Below are 15,135 nucleotides of genomic sequence, written 5' to 3'. Positions count from 1 at the left end.
ATACATACATATTTTTTAAAGAGTGAAATAAATCAGTCACAAAGTTACAAGTATTGTATGATTCCATTTATATGGGGTCCTAGAGTAGTCAAATTCATAGAGACAGAAAAGAGAATGGTGGTTGCCAAGAGCTGGGGGAAGAAGCAATGAATGGGGCGTTAGTATTTAATGGGTACAGACTTTCAGTTGGGGAAAATAAAAAAGTTTTGGAAATCGATGGTGGTGATGGTTGCACAACAATATAAATGTACTTAATGCCACAGAACTATACACTTAAAAATGGTTAAGGAAGTAAATTTTGTTATATATTACAATTGTTTACCACAATTAAAAATGAAAAAAAGACAGCAACTGAAAGCAGGCATTCTTCCCTACCTTAATCATCAGAAAGAGGAATATTTCAAACACTATTGAAAGTATTTCACTTGGTCATTTGCAAATTACTTCAAGATATGGCAAGTGATATTATAGCAGTCCAACTCCATTGAAAGACACACTTCAGAAAAAGGAAATCTCTCCTTGGAATTTCCTAGCTGGTGAACTGAAACAATGTGAGCCCGATTAATAGCATGACCAGTACAAAACAAACAGTTCCAAAGACATGGTCATCTGACAGCCAGCCCCACAAAACTGACAAACCCACATTCTAATGTTCTTTTTAGTGACCTATTTAAGAGCTGAGGGCCATGGGCTTTAAAGGAAATGATGGTTTTGCCCACATAAACACAATTTCCTCTTTCACTTTCAGCCTGCCTTGCTCACAGGTCAGACCACTGCCCCCACTATTTTAGCTCATTCTACACTTAAAGGAAAGGAGCGGAGGGAAGTAGAAACCTAACACTTAAATAGCACCTACCGCATAAGTGGCACTATAGACACTTAGAAACATCCTCATTTAAGTCTCACAAGAATGACATTGCTTTATCTCAAAATGGGATGTCATACCCATTTTATAGATAAAGAAGTTGAGTCTCACGAGTGAGGTAATTGGTACAGGTCTCACAACTGTTAAGCGGCATAGCTGTATTCTGAATCAGCTCTGCATTTCTCCAGAGCTCTCACTGTGTCTCTTACACCAAGATTTTTGCTTTGGGCCCCTTCCTAACTCATCTTTGATGGGCCACCTTTTGTAACACACAGAGAGGAGGGTTTAGATTTAAATTCTTTTGGGGGAAAAGTTAAGCTTCTAATTTAAACGTCCTAAGATAAAAGAAAGGGGAAAACCCTACCATAGCTCGCCATCAGTCATAAATCATAGGATTTCATAAAGTCCAATGTACAAAGTCATCAAGAATAACTTAAGACTGCATTATCAAAAAACAGCCAAGATCTGAGAAAATGTGAGCTCTGATTTTGGACCTTGAGGAGAAACCTTTTACGGTTTTAACCACAATCCACAGCAGAAGAGGGAGGGGAGATGGCAAGGTCCTTAAAGACAACCCTGCCCCTGCCAGCCTAGTGTCTTTCCCAGGACCTCGCCTGGAATACTTTGCATATTTCTCACTTAAATGTTGAGAGGATTATTTGTATTTTTCTCTTCTGAGAGTCACATGCTAAATGGTAGCCTTGGTGATAAAGAGTGGTTAGCTTTTGTAAATATCAATTGTTTGCACCTGAAAAGGGGAAGTTGCTGAAAGCTGAATGCGGAGGCTCAGATGACAACACCAGCCGACTGCTTCACCACTCCACTCCTGGGGAGGAGAGTCAGTCAGGGCCTTCTCCCAGTTCTTCCACACAGCCTCTCCTGTTAGCCCTCCCAGGGGATTCAAAGACAGTACACACCTTCAAAGAATGCCTCTTGACAGTTCCTGGGACCAGGCCCACCTTTCCAAAAATATCAATGCCAAAGTCTGTTTATTTTGAGCGAAGCTACAACCACTCTAGAATCCTCCCTGAGGGCCTATTACCTGATGCACAGGTTCAACCCCCAGGTGCTGAAGTGGGATTTGTTTTGGAAACTTCCAACACCACTAGGAGGTGTGAACAGACACTTCACCAACTAGTCATGTGGCTTATTTTCACAAGCAAACCTAAAATCAAACACCAGGTGGTCAAGAAGAGCCACAAGCCTCTTCTTAAGGATGCAAAAGGCAGACTGGATCACAGGCAGGTATGCATCCCATGCAAATGTTCAGAATTTTTAAAAATCTGTGCTGGGTATTAAAGCTAGAAAGGAAGACAGGAATTGTTTCTTCTACTATCATTATTATCCTTATCAATAATTCAAACAGTTTAAGCAAGGGATATTTGACACAAGCATAATATGATAACAAGAGTAAAAGCCACATACATAAATGTCTCACCCTAAGAAATCCCAAACCAGAACATGTTTGTGGGCTTTAACATTTAAGCATCAATTCAGTTTTTCAGTGTTTCTGTCCATGTGCTTTTAGTTCACTTAATTCCAACACCTCACAGAAATAGTTCATAAATAATAAAGCCCCGGCATGGCCACACAGCATATGATGTCAGTAGGGTGTGTTCTAGCATTACCTTTCACATAGGCCCAGAAAGCTTGCATTATCTCAGAAATCAGGGCTGGGTTCATTTTCCTAGTCCAAAGGGCAGAGAACAGAAAGAAAGCCATAATCCCAATGTAGTAAGTTTATTTTTAAGCCCATTTCTGGAATAACCCTGCAACCTATCAAAAAAAAAATACATATATCCAATGATCCCTTCTATAAGCAAAGACTTATTTTACTTATAATTAAAACTCAGTTCAAAAATTACAAGAATTTCTGAATACATAAAAAGTGACAGGAAACTTATATAAAATATACTTTTAGGTAACAACAGGCATGGGGTAAAAATGTAAATCATACAAAATGGAACAGAATGAAAACGTCATTCTTCTTACGGCTCCATGCTCCTCAGTTAAGTGATGGCCTTGGGCATATACAAGCAAAAATGCTTGTAGTACCCAAAAGGGCTGCCCTCCTGTTTGGGGGGATTTGGGGTTTGGGATTTTTTGGTTAAACAGAAGACAATAGCTGAAAACACAGAAATATTCATTTAAGTTGTCTACACTTTCAAAAAGGTGTGTTATAACACCAGTAGGGAATGTAAAAAAGAACGAACTCTGTGCAGGAAGGAAAAGAGGCAGGACGCAGGACACAGGATCTGACCCCGCCCCGCCCCAGTGGCCGGGCTGGGGAGCTACTGCCTGGGTCTGCATTGTCATTTTGAGAACAGCTAAAACCATCCAACCATGCCCAATTCTCAGGGCTTATTTGCTCCAGAACGTACAGTTTCTCAAACACATGGAAAGCCGGTCCCAGGGGGCGTTCCCTCCACTGGAACGTGGCAGGGTGAGGGCAGTGTGGCTCCTGCTCTTAGTAAATGAGAAGTGCAGACATTCGGGATTACAGCTGTAAAGGGCTGACTGGTATGTCTCAAAAATAATCTTCCTGCAGCTGATGCAAACATGTTTTCCTTTTAAAACATTCCTGAGGGCAGACACGTACAGAGAAATGATGGCTTCAAGGATTTGGTTCAAACACTTTTACGTGCCAGGCACTGGAAACACAAAATGAAGCCAGATTTGCCCTAAAAAGCTTACCTTCCAGTGGGATAGAGAGTGGGCTTACAAACATCATCACAAAGTGTTTGCGACATTGGAACAACTGCTACCTTTTCTTTCTAACTTTGAAGCATGAGAAAATAATTAGGCATGAAAAGAAACTCCTGCTCAAGTTAGGGTCACCACAAATGAGGACTCTCACGCACAAATGTGGTTCTCAGCTCATTTAAATCCCAGCTGAGAACCATCTACTTAAGGGATCCAGCAAAAGGAATTAACACTGTGTCCTTGTATTGGACACAGAAAGACCACAGCTCTACCAGTTACTTCAACATTTTAATGTGTTAGTGTTAATTTCAAGGGAGCCTTGTCTATGGACTCGAGGGTCAGTGGTGGGCTGCCTGTTTCCTTTCCCTGCAAACTCTCAACCACGACTTACAGCATGACTCATCACCTAAGTCGTCACCTAAGTCATCAGGTAAACCAAGCATCGTGACACGGAGGATTAGGGCCCCAGGTGAGGAAAGAAGCAGGAAGAGTAGAACAGCACCTGACATGGTGTTTGAGACTGAGGACGCACTGATCTTAGATGAAGAAATTTTTAAAAGCAGTTCGTTCATTAATTGTCTTCCCCAGGGAATAAAAACAAGGCTGAAAGTCTTGTAGGGTTAGCAGTTGAGAACATCTAAACGGTTTCTGAAAAGAAGTGATTGCATATGGGTAAAAATGTCCAGACTCTTCTCTTAGTAGCCTAGACGCAATGCACAGCAAACAGGGACAGAAATGTTAATGACCTATAAAACATTTGTGGTGTGTACCCTGCAGAAGCTAAGTAGTTTAACCAGTTTTGTTGTTGACCAAGGTGGTTGGTCATCATTACCTAACTCTGAATACAGAATTCCCAATCAGCCAACCTCACCTTCCTAGGTTGACCTTCCCCGCTGCCCACTGTCAACTGCTTGGAAGAACTTATAGTAAATCATGAGTGGCAAATGGATCATTTTTGACCCAAATTCCTAAAACAGCCATTCTAATGGCACCAAAAGGCTGTCTGTAGCCACCAAACTCAATCCTAAAAGCTTATAAATGACATGGTAAAGAAGAGAGAACATAAAAAATGGGTTGAAAATGCTTTCGTTCCTTTCCACATTATTTGCTGTACAGAAATTCTCTTAGGAAATAATCAATACAAGTTATAGAAAATTTTTTTTAATATATATTTTTAAAATTGACTCACTCATGCTAATCTATTACTTTTTTTTTTTTTTAAGATTTTATTGGGGAAGGGGAACAGTGTGTATTTCCAGGAGTTTATTGGGGAACAGTGTGTTTTTCCCTGGGTCCATCAGCTCCAAGTCAAGTCGCCGTCCTTCAATATAGTTGTGGAGGGCGCAGCTCAGCTCCAAGTCCAGTCGCAATTTTCAATCTTTAGTTGCAGGGGGCGCAGCCCACCATCCCATGCGGGAATTGAACCCGGCAATCCTGTTGTTGAGAGCTTGTGCTCTAACCAACTGAGCCATCAGCCACCCCTGACTATTACTTTTTTATGTATTTTTTTGAAGTCTTTTTCCTGTACATTTTAACAGGCACTAGCTGAGAGACTTTAGGCAAGTTACATAACCTCTCTGTGGCTCAGTCTCCTGCTCTGAAACAGGGTTAAAAGCATCTACTTCATAAGAATGTTATGAAGATTAAATGGCTTAATATATGTGAAGTGCTTAGAACAGTGCCTGGTGTTAATAAGTATTCGATAAGTGTTAGCTATTATTATTACTTAGTTGTAACCAGAATACACAGGCAATTGTATTCATAGTATATTACACATCAGTGCCTTATAGTCTCCATACTCATCAATTCTAATGACTGTATGATATACAGTCAAGTACATATATACCGGCTTACCCATGTAGATGGTTCTCAAAAGGGAATTTAAGATACCAACCATTCTGACTGACTGTATTCTTAGGTATCCAAACTTATCCATCAAATACAAATAACAATGATTTGTGTTAGAAGGGAGTAGGAAAAGACTCAATGACAAAATTGGTTTGTATTACATACATAATTTCCAAAATTAAAAAGTACATAAGAATGTTTAAAATATCATGATTGGTGTATATTTTCTGTAACTTATTGAGAGATTTAATGATCTTCAGATAGAACTCTTCAGGGTTTCTACATAGGCAGGAGAGACAAGAAACAGAGGGCTTCCAAACTATTTCAGAGAGATGCCAAGATTACATAATTGACTGAAGTATAAGGATCAAGACATGTTTTCTAAGTTGAAAGCAATACTAAAACTCCTTGTAGGTAAAGACTAAAAAGGAAATAGTGAAGCCAAGGGTCTTTGTGACTTTGATTAAATTTAGTTTTAAATTCTAGCTGTAGAAATCGTATTTCTTTCTCTTTCTATATACATATATATATACACATATTAATACATATGTGTATGTATACACACACACACACACACATATACATACACACCTCAGAAACATAGCCTTTCATCCAGATAATCAGCAACCCTCGAGGCAGCAGAGGACAGTAGCCGGAGGTGACTAATGGTCACAGGGTCCGGACCTCTCTCAGGCTAAAGATAACATCTTGACCTAAGTTAGGTTTCAGCTCCTGAGAACTAAGGTGGAACGACCCCCTGGCTACTTTCCTATGAGACTGGACAGTGGGACTCTGGAAAATACCTCAGAACTGTTCTCAAGACCTGAAGAAATGATTCATTACCCTTACCTCAGTTTTGACCAATCAGCTCTCAACACGACCCGGAACCCCTAACTTAAGGTGTTTTGTGATTTCTCCCTGCATAATCTGTAATCTGCAAGCCATCGGGGAATTCGGGCTTTTGAGCATTAGCTTCCTGTTCTCCTGGATGGCACCATTCATCAATAAAATAGCCAGTATTTCTCAACTGCAATTCTTGTTGTTTAGTGTTTGGCTCTGCTAGCACCGAGTGGATGAACTCTTTCTGTTCTATAACAATAGCAAGCATCAGTATTTCAAGATTCTCTAAGAATTAGAAAAATTAACCATGTTAGTCCACATCTGCAATCATTTACTGACCAATTTTTTAACTTGATCATATCTCAGAAAGCCACAAATGTTAGTATTCTACCATCAGATCAGGTATCTCATCTCCTACGCACATGTAAATGCTACTGCTGTTTTTATTTTATTTGGTCTGCCAAAGGGTAGTCTCATGGCAACCTCGGGGTCCTTTATCATTCATGCAGAGACTACAAGGATGGAAAAAGAAAATGCTATGGTTTGGTTCACCATCTCTTTTTTTTCCAATTATAGTTGACATTCAATATTATTTTATATTAGTTTCATGTGAACAGCACGGTGGTTACATATTTATATAACTTACGAAGTGATCCCCCCCAAATAGTCTAGTACCCACCTGGCAGTTATTACATTATTGACTATATTCCTTATGCTGTATTTTACATCCCCATGACTATTTTGTAACTACCAATTTGTACTTCTTAATCCCTCACCATTTGGTTCACCATCTCTTGACCAGGACAAAAGAAAACAAACTTTAGCATGACAGACATCAAAGAATATGTAGCCCATTTTCCACCCCACAGACTCACATACTCTTCTCTATGAGAGTGTCTGGCAAGGAAGCAGAGTATCTATGGTTTATCTTATAATCAAGTTAAGGGGGGCGGAGGAGGAGGAGGAGGAGGAGGAGGAGGAGGAGGAGGAGGAGGAGGAGGAGGAGGAGAAGAAGAAGAAGAAGGAAAAAAAACAACCCCACACCAAGAACATTTTAAAATCCTGTTTTAACAACAAATGATTCGTACAACTGAAAAGTTCCATTGGTACAAAGGGAAAATCCCACAGGACCGGTGTTGCAGGAGGCGACACCCTTGAAGAAATATCCCAAGACCCAGCCTGCTGCTGGTGCTCAGCACACAGGCCACCCATTCTTCATGATCACAAGAGGCCTTTTCAGAGCAGGCTTTCTGGAAGCCTTAATTGTCCTACCTAGGTTAGCCATGTCGTTTTTAATAAAAGAGTACTTATTTAAAAAGTGAAGTGTACAGCAGCCACACCTCTAGAAACGTTTTTCTGGGATTTCTTATAAATGCCTTTCCTCTACTCCATTCAGAGACCAGCATTCAGGAAAAGACACTTAATTACCACTGCCTTTTTTCTCTCCACAGGCACATTCCTAAATGTGTCCCTCAGGGACACCCTGGAAACTAAAGTCGGTGATTTTTCTCTAACAGATTATCTACAGATTTCTCCCTGCAGGAAAGGAATTTCTTGTCTCATTAGCGACTAAAAGTGGCTCCTTTGCCAAAGGCATCATTAGCTACCAAGCTGCAGAAGGCAACCTGCTTCTTCAGTGTACAGAAAGGGCATGGGAGAGCAAGCCTACCCCAAACTGGGAAACCGAAAAAGCAGAGCTTTGACCTCAGACTTTGGACACCCCTAGTCTTTAATCCACTGGGCTAAATGTAAGATTAAACAGTTCTCCGCGTCCTCACAGGCAAACGACCGCCTGCCCTGTGCCTAAGGGACGGCAAGCACTCACTAACTAAGAGATGCGTATGAGGCCTGCGATGGGTCACACAGCAAAGACAAGACCAAAGTGGTCCCTGGCCAGGGGAGAAGCAGGCAAAAGACAGGCTTCGTCTCCTGCTGAGCCAGCTGGGCCATGAGATCTGACCCAGGACACCTTAAGGTGAGTAGAACCCACTCGCCAAGTTTTTTCCAAGACAAATGATCTTGGCAGCAGACTGGTTTTCTTCAGAGGCCAGTACAAGGGTCTGGCTATTGATTTTTGGAATTCAAAGGCCTGAGATTTAGAGACCTACACCAGACCAAAGGCCACCCACAGAATTGTTCTGAGGTGAAGATAAGGCCTAAAATGGGCTCCTATCACTCTCTCCATTTGAGCTAGGGCTTCCTAATCCTTCTGGAGATAAGCCAAAACCAGCCACCCTCCAGAAAGTATAGGGCGAGAAATGCAGTTTTCTAGGATGGACGGCAATTAAATATTCCCCTATAGTGTTTTAATGGATATCTAAGATTCTTTTTAAAGGGGAGGACGAGTGATATCAGCAAATACATGTTGGAACTGACTGCATTTTAATCTGCACATACAATGTTTTTAATGTAATTATAACATTTTTTTAGTTAATAACTACAATTAAAATAACATATCAGATACTATTTATAAAAACCTCCCACTGATGGTAGTTATAGAAATATAATATAATTGAAGTCTTTGTATCCAAAAGGAAGTTTAAGCAAAAGGCAAAAGGCACAAGACTCTTGTACACTTATCTTTCTCAATGTGAAAAACATTTAAATGGTTGACTTACTGGCCTCCAGCATTTTATTTTTCATTCGTGGGTTTATTTTTCCTAATTTTATGTACTATTTTTCCTTTTCTTATTCCTATATTCCTTGAAGCAGCTGTATTGGAGCACACCAGTGAGACTACGTCAGCTACGCTATTACAAAACAAAGACTCAGCCTGTATTAAAACTGTAAATACTTGAAGACACACATACACACCCTGGTCTCAATGGTGTTTCCTACTAATTCACTCTAACAGCAGACTCAACACCAAGGTGTCACTGCCCAAAATTGTCTTTGTAATGGTGACCTCACTCTAGTATCATAGTGACTGTTGGGGAAAGAAAACAGCCACCACTTCCTGGTTCATTTTCAACAGCAAGCTCTCCTTATTTTATTTGTTCATTCTTATCACTTCCTCTCATTCACTCCCACCCACATTCAATCTATCACAAATCAGGCCAATTGCGCTTCCAAAATATGTCTGGAATCCACCCACCTCTGTCCTTCTCCACGGCCACCACCACAGTCTAAGCCACCACTACTGGCCACCTGGATTACTGCAATGACCTCCCATTTTGTCTGTTTCCAGGCTAGGCCTGTTTCAGATTCATTCTCTGCCCAATAGCCACAGTGATTTTTAACAAAGTAGATCACATCACCCCCGCTTTTGATACTCAGTGGCTTCCCATTGCTCTTAAATAAAGCCCTGCCTTCTTCTTCAGCCTCTCAAGCTTCCTAGGTTCCTGCCTCAAGGCCTTTGTACAGACTGTCCCCTTACAAGGCCCCCTTCCTTCACTTTTCACTAGAAAAATTCCTCTCTAGAAAAATTCCTCTCTATTCTTCAGGTCTCTGCCGCTATCTGCAGTCTCCTTTTTTTTTTTTTTTTTTTTAAAGATTCCACTGGGGAAGGGGAACAGGACTTTACTGGGGAACAGAGTGTACTTCCGGGACTTTTTTCAAGTCAAGTTGTTGTTCTTTCAATCTTAGCTGTGGAGGGTGCAGCTCAGCTCCAGGTCCAGTTACCCTTGTTAGTTGCAGGGGGCACAGCCCACCATCCCTTATGGGAGTTGAGGAATCGAACCCGCAACCTTGTGGCTGAGAGCCCATGCTCCAACCAACTGAGCCATCTGGCACTGGCCCAGGTGGGAATCGAACCGGCAGCCGTAGGCGTCAGGAGCACGGAGTTCCAACCACCTGAGCCACCGGGCCAGCTCGAGTCTCCTTCTTTAAAACATGTGCTTTCTGCTCCTTTCTCTTATGATACCCTGTTCTCTTCCTCCACAGTACTTATCACCATACGTGATTATTTATTTATGTGTTCTTTTGTTTAATGTCTAGTATCTTCCCTGACAAGGCTCTGAGCTTCCTGAAAGCAGGGATTATGTCTGCTTTCCAATATTTACAATGTATACCCAGTACCTAGCACATAGTATGCATTAAAAAATATTTATGAAAACTATGGATGAATTTTAAAGACAAAGAAAAAAAACCCAGAACTTTCCCCATGCTAATTGAATGTCTTACAAACGAAATCATAATCAAATAATAGCATTAAAAACACGAAGGGACATCTTTCACAGTACCAAAACAATGAGTTAAGGTAACTAACTTCCCCCTTCTTGGTCATTTCATTCTACTGCCATAAGCAGGTTATGGTTTATCCCAGAACAGACAGAGAATTGTCTTGGGCATTGAGCTATCAGTTTCCTACAATGGAGTGGGAGGGGACGGTGGCAGAGTGAGAGGCGGGAGGGTTTCCAGTAAGGCCCAATATTATCTTTAAGGGGAATCCCACGAAAGGAAAAACTTAACCAGTGACAGCATCGCTCAAATTTTCCAGTCTGTTACGAAAAAAGTCAGTGTGCTTAGGAAACCTAAAGGTATGAACACAACCTAAGGCATCTCCCTGCATCCAACTATCCCAGAAAAACAACTCTCTAATGCTTACTTCTTTTTAATAACCCAAATTTTCTTTGTCAACTTATTACAGCATCTTATTACACTTACAGTTCTTCAAAATACTAACCTTTATTAATATCAAAGATTTTTTCATATACAACCAAATTCCCTCTTAAATCTTAAAGATATAAGAAAGTGACTGTCACACTCTCTTTGTATCTGAAAGACTACTAAAGTGTTAAGTTTTATGATATTTAATTACACAATGGCCTTCCAGTCACCAGCCTGAATGAATATTTATTTTAACCTGTCTTCAACAGGTAATTTCCCCAAATATTGCTCTTAGTATCCTAAAATGATTTTCTTTATGTCAATGTAGGACCCCAAACTACATGAGATTAGAGAGTTGAGCAGGGAATCCACATTAGTCACCTGATTCTACCCCTTAGATTCATATCTGTTTTATGACCATGAGACTTAACTGATTTCCATTTAACCAAGGCCCAAGTGAGACCCCAAGTCTTTAACTGATAAGTATAAGTGCAAAACCAATTCATTTCTATTTCTTCCTAACTAAAGGGGCTATGCACTCTTCCCTATTAAATGTATGCTATCTATATGTCAGCCTCTGTTTGATGTTTCAAAGATGTGTGTCATCACACTAAATTTGAGGTCTGCAAAATCTGAGTCATTATAAAAAGCTTATTCTCTTAACTCCAAATATATGGTGGATGGGGGCTTATCAAGAAAACAAATACAAATATTAGTACAGTTAGCTCTTCATGCCTTGAGTTTTAGCTTCTGGACCCATGACAAAAGTCATACTCTATAGCAGCAATCTTCTTTGCACATACACACAAACCTAAAGACCACGATTTGAGCTTTTGTTTTGTTTCTGGTTTTTAATATCTACAGTGTAGTCAAACCGTTAATAACTGGTTCAAACAACTTTCCTAGTCCAACCAATTTCATTCTGTTAAAGTTCCGTCTCTCAGTTTATATTGCATTCTCCATATCTCAGCTGTCTTGAGCACCCAAGTTATGTACCCAGGCATCAGACAGGCTTAGTTTAACTGGGTTCCCCCCCAGCACCTTGGAAAGTCCCAAGAAGTGAGAGATGGAAAGCATGCAGTTTCACCTACTGCTAGAGGAGCAAAGAAGCCTTCCATTGCAGTTTATTAAAAAAACCCGTCAACTAAGCACCATTTTCCTACAAGCTGATACTGTGGCTAAGTGGTAATCAGCTCATATAATAGAGACAAGAGTAACCATCTAGGTTTAGGATTACACTGGAGAGGATGAGAAAATGAAGATGAAGACTAAACCCTTCCTGAAATAGGGATGTTTTCTTTCCTCACAAAGCAGTAACAGAACCTTTTGACCCAAGGTCTTTTGAATCTATACATGGGTTCCATTAATCCAGGAAACCAGAAACAGCTTACAAACATCAATTAAGTCAGGCAACAAGCTCCATTTATAAATAGGGAAACTTGGGTGTTCAGAGACTAAGCAGCCTGAAGCCCAACAATGAGTCAGGACCAGAGTGGGCACCAGACCCAGGAATCTAGAGTACCCATCTCTGGCAGGGAGATGTGGTCTTTCAAGAAAATAAAATGTTCCTATAAGAAACAGATGGCAGAGACAGATGATAATATCCACAGATCTTGGTTTGGGACCAGACAAAGGACTGCCAACAGTGCCCAATTAAAGCAGGAAAGGAAGCCAACCCAAGGCCCCAAATAGCATTTAATCAAATGGAAAATTAGCATTGCTTCAGCCCCTCCTTAGCAAAGACACTGCTCACCTTATGGTTTGTAAGTTGATGCCATGAAGATACCCCATCAATCCTCACCTCAAGGCTCTCTATTTTTATCTGATTTGAGTTCAGAAATGCCCATTCACCTTTGGCCAGATAAGCGAATCAGGTATTACATTTGCAAGCATGCATGCTGAAACTGGACCTACCTTACAGAAAAGGGAGTCTGGTAACTTCAAACCCTCTGGTTTTTCCTGTCTCCTTCACAAGGGAAAGTTAAAATACTGTTTATATCTAAAACACACAATGTGAATCAGTGTGCTTCATAAACTGTAGGGGTAGGTGGTAGTATGATTGGCTTGTATATTTAAGGTCCAGCAAAGCAACCAATTAAGCTACCTGAGGCTAGCTTTTGGTATTCTAGATGAGCATAATCAAATGTTCCATAATCAAATGCTCCATTCCAAACACCTGTGAAAGAGAACCACCAACACCCTGGAGTGAAATGGGTTTTGCCCAGCTTTCCTGCAGATATGGTAACACAGAACTTTTGACTGAGAGAGCAGCTATCTGTAGGTAGTAGGACCAGAGAGAACTTTGACAAACTCCAAAGAAAAACAATGCCTACTCGCCAGTTCCACTGGGCCAAGGGCAGACCCTGGCTCCAGCCATCTCTGGCAAATTCTTACTAATTTGTGGCCCAGGGCAAACAGGGTTAATATTTTTCAGTCTGAAAGTTAAGACCAAGCTGTTCCAGCATTGTAGAAGATGGGGGAGGGGGAGCAAATTTCTTCACCAACCCCTTAGGTGGTGGTGAGGTGGAGGTGAGAGATGGCCATCGCAGGACAAGCTGCATTCCCCACTCCCCAGCCCCCATGTCCACCCACCCCACACTGTAATGTCCTTGCTCCTTCCCTGGCTGAGCCTCTAGGGCTAGGAAGCGTCAGAGGGTTTCACTCCACCATTGAATCCACACTGCGCACTGGCCCAGTCAGTCTGAGCTTAGTGTCCAGTTCAGTGAAATACCCAGGCGGCTTTCCACATAAGCTAATGAGTGTATCAAATATACATACTACCCACACTAATAATAATAGGAATTCGTCTGCCCAGATGTATTTTCAATTCACCAAAAATTCGTTTAAGTGCTTACTAAGTTCCAGGCGCTGAGCGACGTCCTGAAGAATCAAAAAGTCCCCGGGTACCCCCACTACTTTCAGAGCCCACATACTGGGAGAGCTGGGGTGGGACAGCCGAAAGAGAAGTTGAAGCTAGGTGAGCATGCTACTACAGGTCCAGGGGACCCCTCTTTCAAAGCCTCTCTCCGCCCGTCCCCTTGGGTCACAGCAGCGCCGTGACTACAGCGCTCACTCTAAAAGGGTCTCAGCGCCCAGGCCACCCCGCACTGCCCGCGCCTCAGCTCCGGGTCCTCTCCCCTGTCCCGCACTCACTGGGTCTTCCTGCGGCCCTGGTCCCGGTGCAGCTCTCGCAGGTCCACCTCCGCGCGGCCCAGGAACTTGTCGAGGCCAAGCAGCGCTCGGTGCAGCACGGTGAGCTGCAGGGTGGCAGCGGTGGCGGGCGCGGCCCCGGCGGACAGCAGAGGCGGCAGCTCGAAGGTGGCTTCCTCCCGCCACACCGGCGCACCCAGGCTGCGCTCGGACACCGAGGTGGCGTACTTCTCCTTGCCCACCTGGATCACGGCGTACGCATCGCTCGTGCCGCCGGGGCCCTTGGCCCGCAAACCCCGTGCCTGCAGCACCGTCACCTGCACGTGTGTTGGGGACCACACGGCCCCAGGGCCACGGCCCCCCGAGGCCGCCAGGGACATGGTGACCACGCCGTGATCTGCTCCAAAGCGTAAAGAAGATCGCAGCGACTCGCGGCCTTCACGGCCCGCCCCGCCACCCCGGCCACTTTAAGGTTTCCGGCCACGCCCCCGCCAGGGCCCGCCTCCCCCGGCACGGCCCCGCCCCCCGCGCCGCTAGCCCCACCTGCGCGGGCCCGACCTCTGCCGCGCAAGCCCTGCAGGGCCCTCGAGCTGACGCGGCGAGTGCAGGGGCGGGGCTTAGAGAATTCTGGCTTCAGAGGTTGTAGGTGAGGGATCCCCAACTGCCACAGGTCAAACCATCCAATCGGAGCTGTCCCAAGCACTGACTTGGGACTCAGACCTCATTTCCAGTCTGGCATTGCCCACTGGCACGTGTGTGACTTTGCACAGATTACTTAACATCTTTTGGTCTCAGTTTCTTCATCTGTGAAATGAGATAACAATCACCTCCTAGAATTGCTATAAGAAAATACTATAGCCTGGCATGTGATGATTTCTTAATAAACTGTAGCCATGAGGGTGATAATAACATGACCCCAAATTCACTGCTCTTTCTACTTTGGCCGCAGGGGTAATTACTCCGGAGGAAGGTGGGTTTTGGGATGGTGCCAGGTGGGTGGCAAAGGAGGAGGATCATTTGAGGGCCTGAAAAGGGGAAGGTAAAGTGGGAGGCAGGGCATGAGGTGATGTGGAGGTGTCCTATTTTGCCCTGCTTTCACCAAATAAGGTGAAGCTAACAGGCTAAGTTAGGAAAGGGGAAGAAAGAAAATTGAAAACGCGGTTGCCAAACCAGACGTCAGG

At 42.9% G+C, this 15,135-nt stretch overlaps 1 protein-coding gene across 4 annotated transcripts in view; it reads right to left on the bottom strand.

Annotated features, from left to right (window-relative positions):
* RAB11FIP1 (RAB11 family interacting protein 1) overlaps positions 1-14,412 on the bottom strand; it is a 29,374-nt gene extending 14,962 nt beyond the window's left edge. For 2 of the 4 annotated variants that reach the window (XM_033104455.1, XM_033104456.1), the window contains exon 1: positions 13,958-14,411. In XM_033104455.1, the coding sequence (XP_032960346.1) occupies positions 13,958-14,334 (377 nt within the window). In that variant the 5' untranslated portion in view covers positions 14,335-14,411. Of the gene's footprint in view, positions 1-13,957 lie in introns of all 4 variants that reach the window. The other 2 variants (XM_033104457.1, XM_033104458.1) reach the window with 2 other exon arrangements.
* Positions 14,413-15,135: the final 723 nt, after the last annotated feature.

Source organism: Rhinolophus ferrumequinum, chromosome 4 (genome assembly GCF_004115265.2).
Source record: "Rhinolophus ferrumequinum isolate MPI-CBG mRhiFer1 chromosome 4, mRhiFer1_v1.p, whole genome shotgun sequence".
Classification (NCBI taxonomy): Eukaryota; Metazoa; Chordata; class Mammalia; order Chiroptera; family Rhinolophidae; genus Rhinolophus; species Rhinolophus ferrumequinum.
This window is presented reverse-complemented; position numbering and strand designations above follow the sequence as displayed.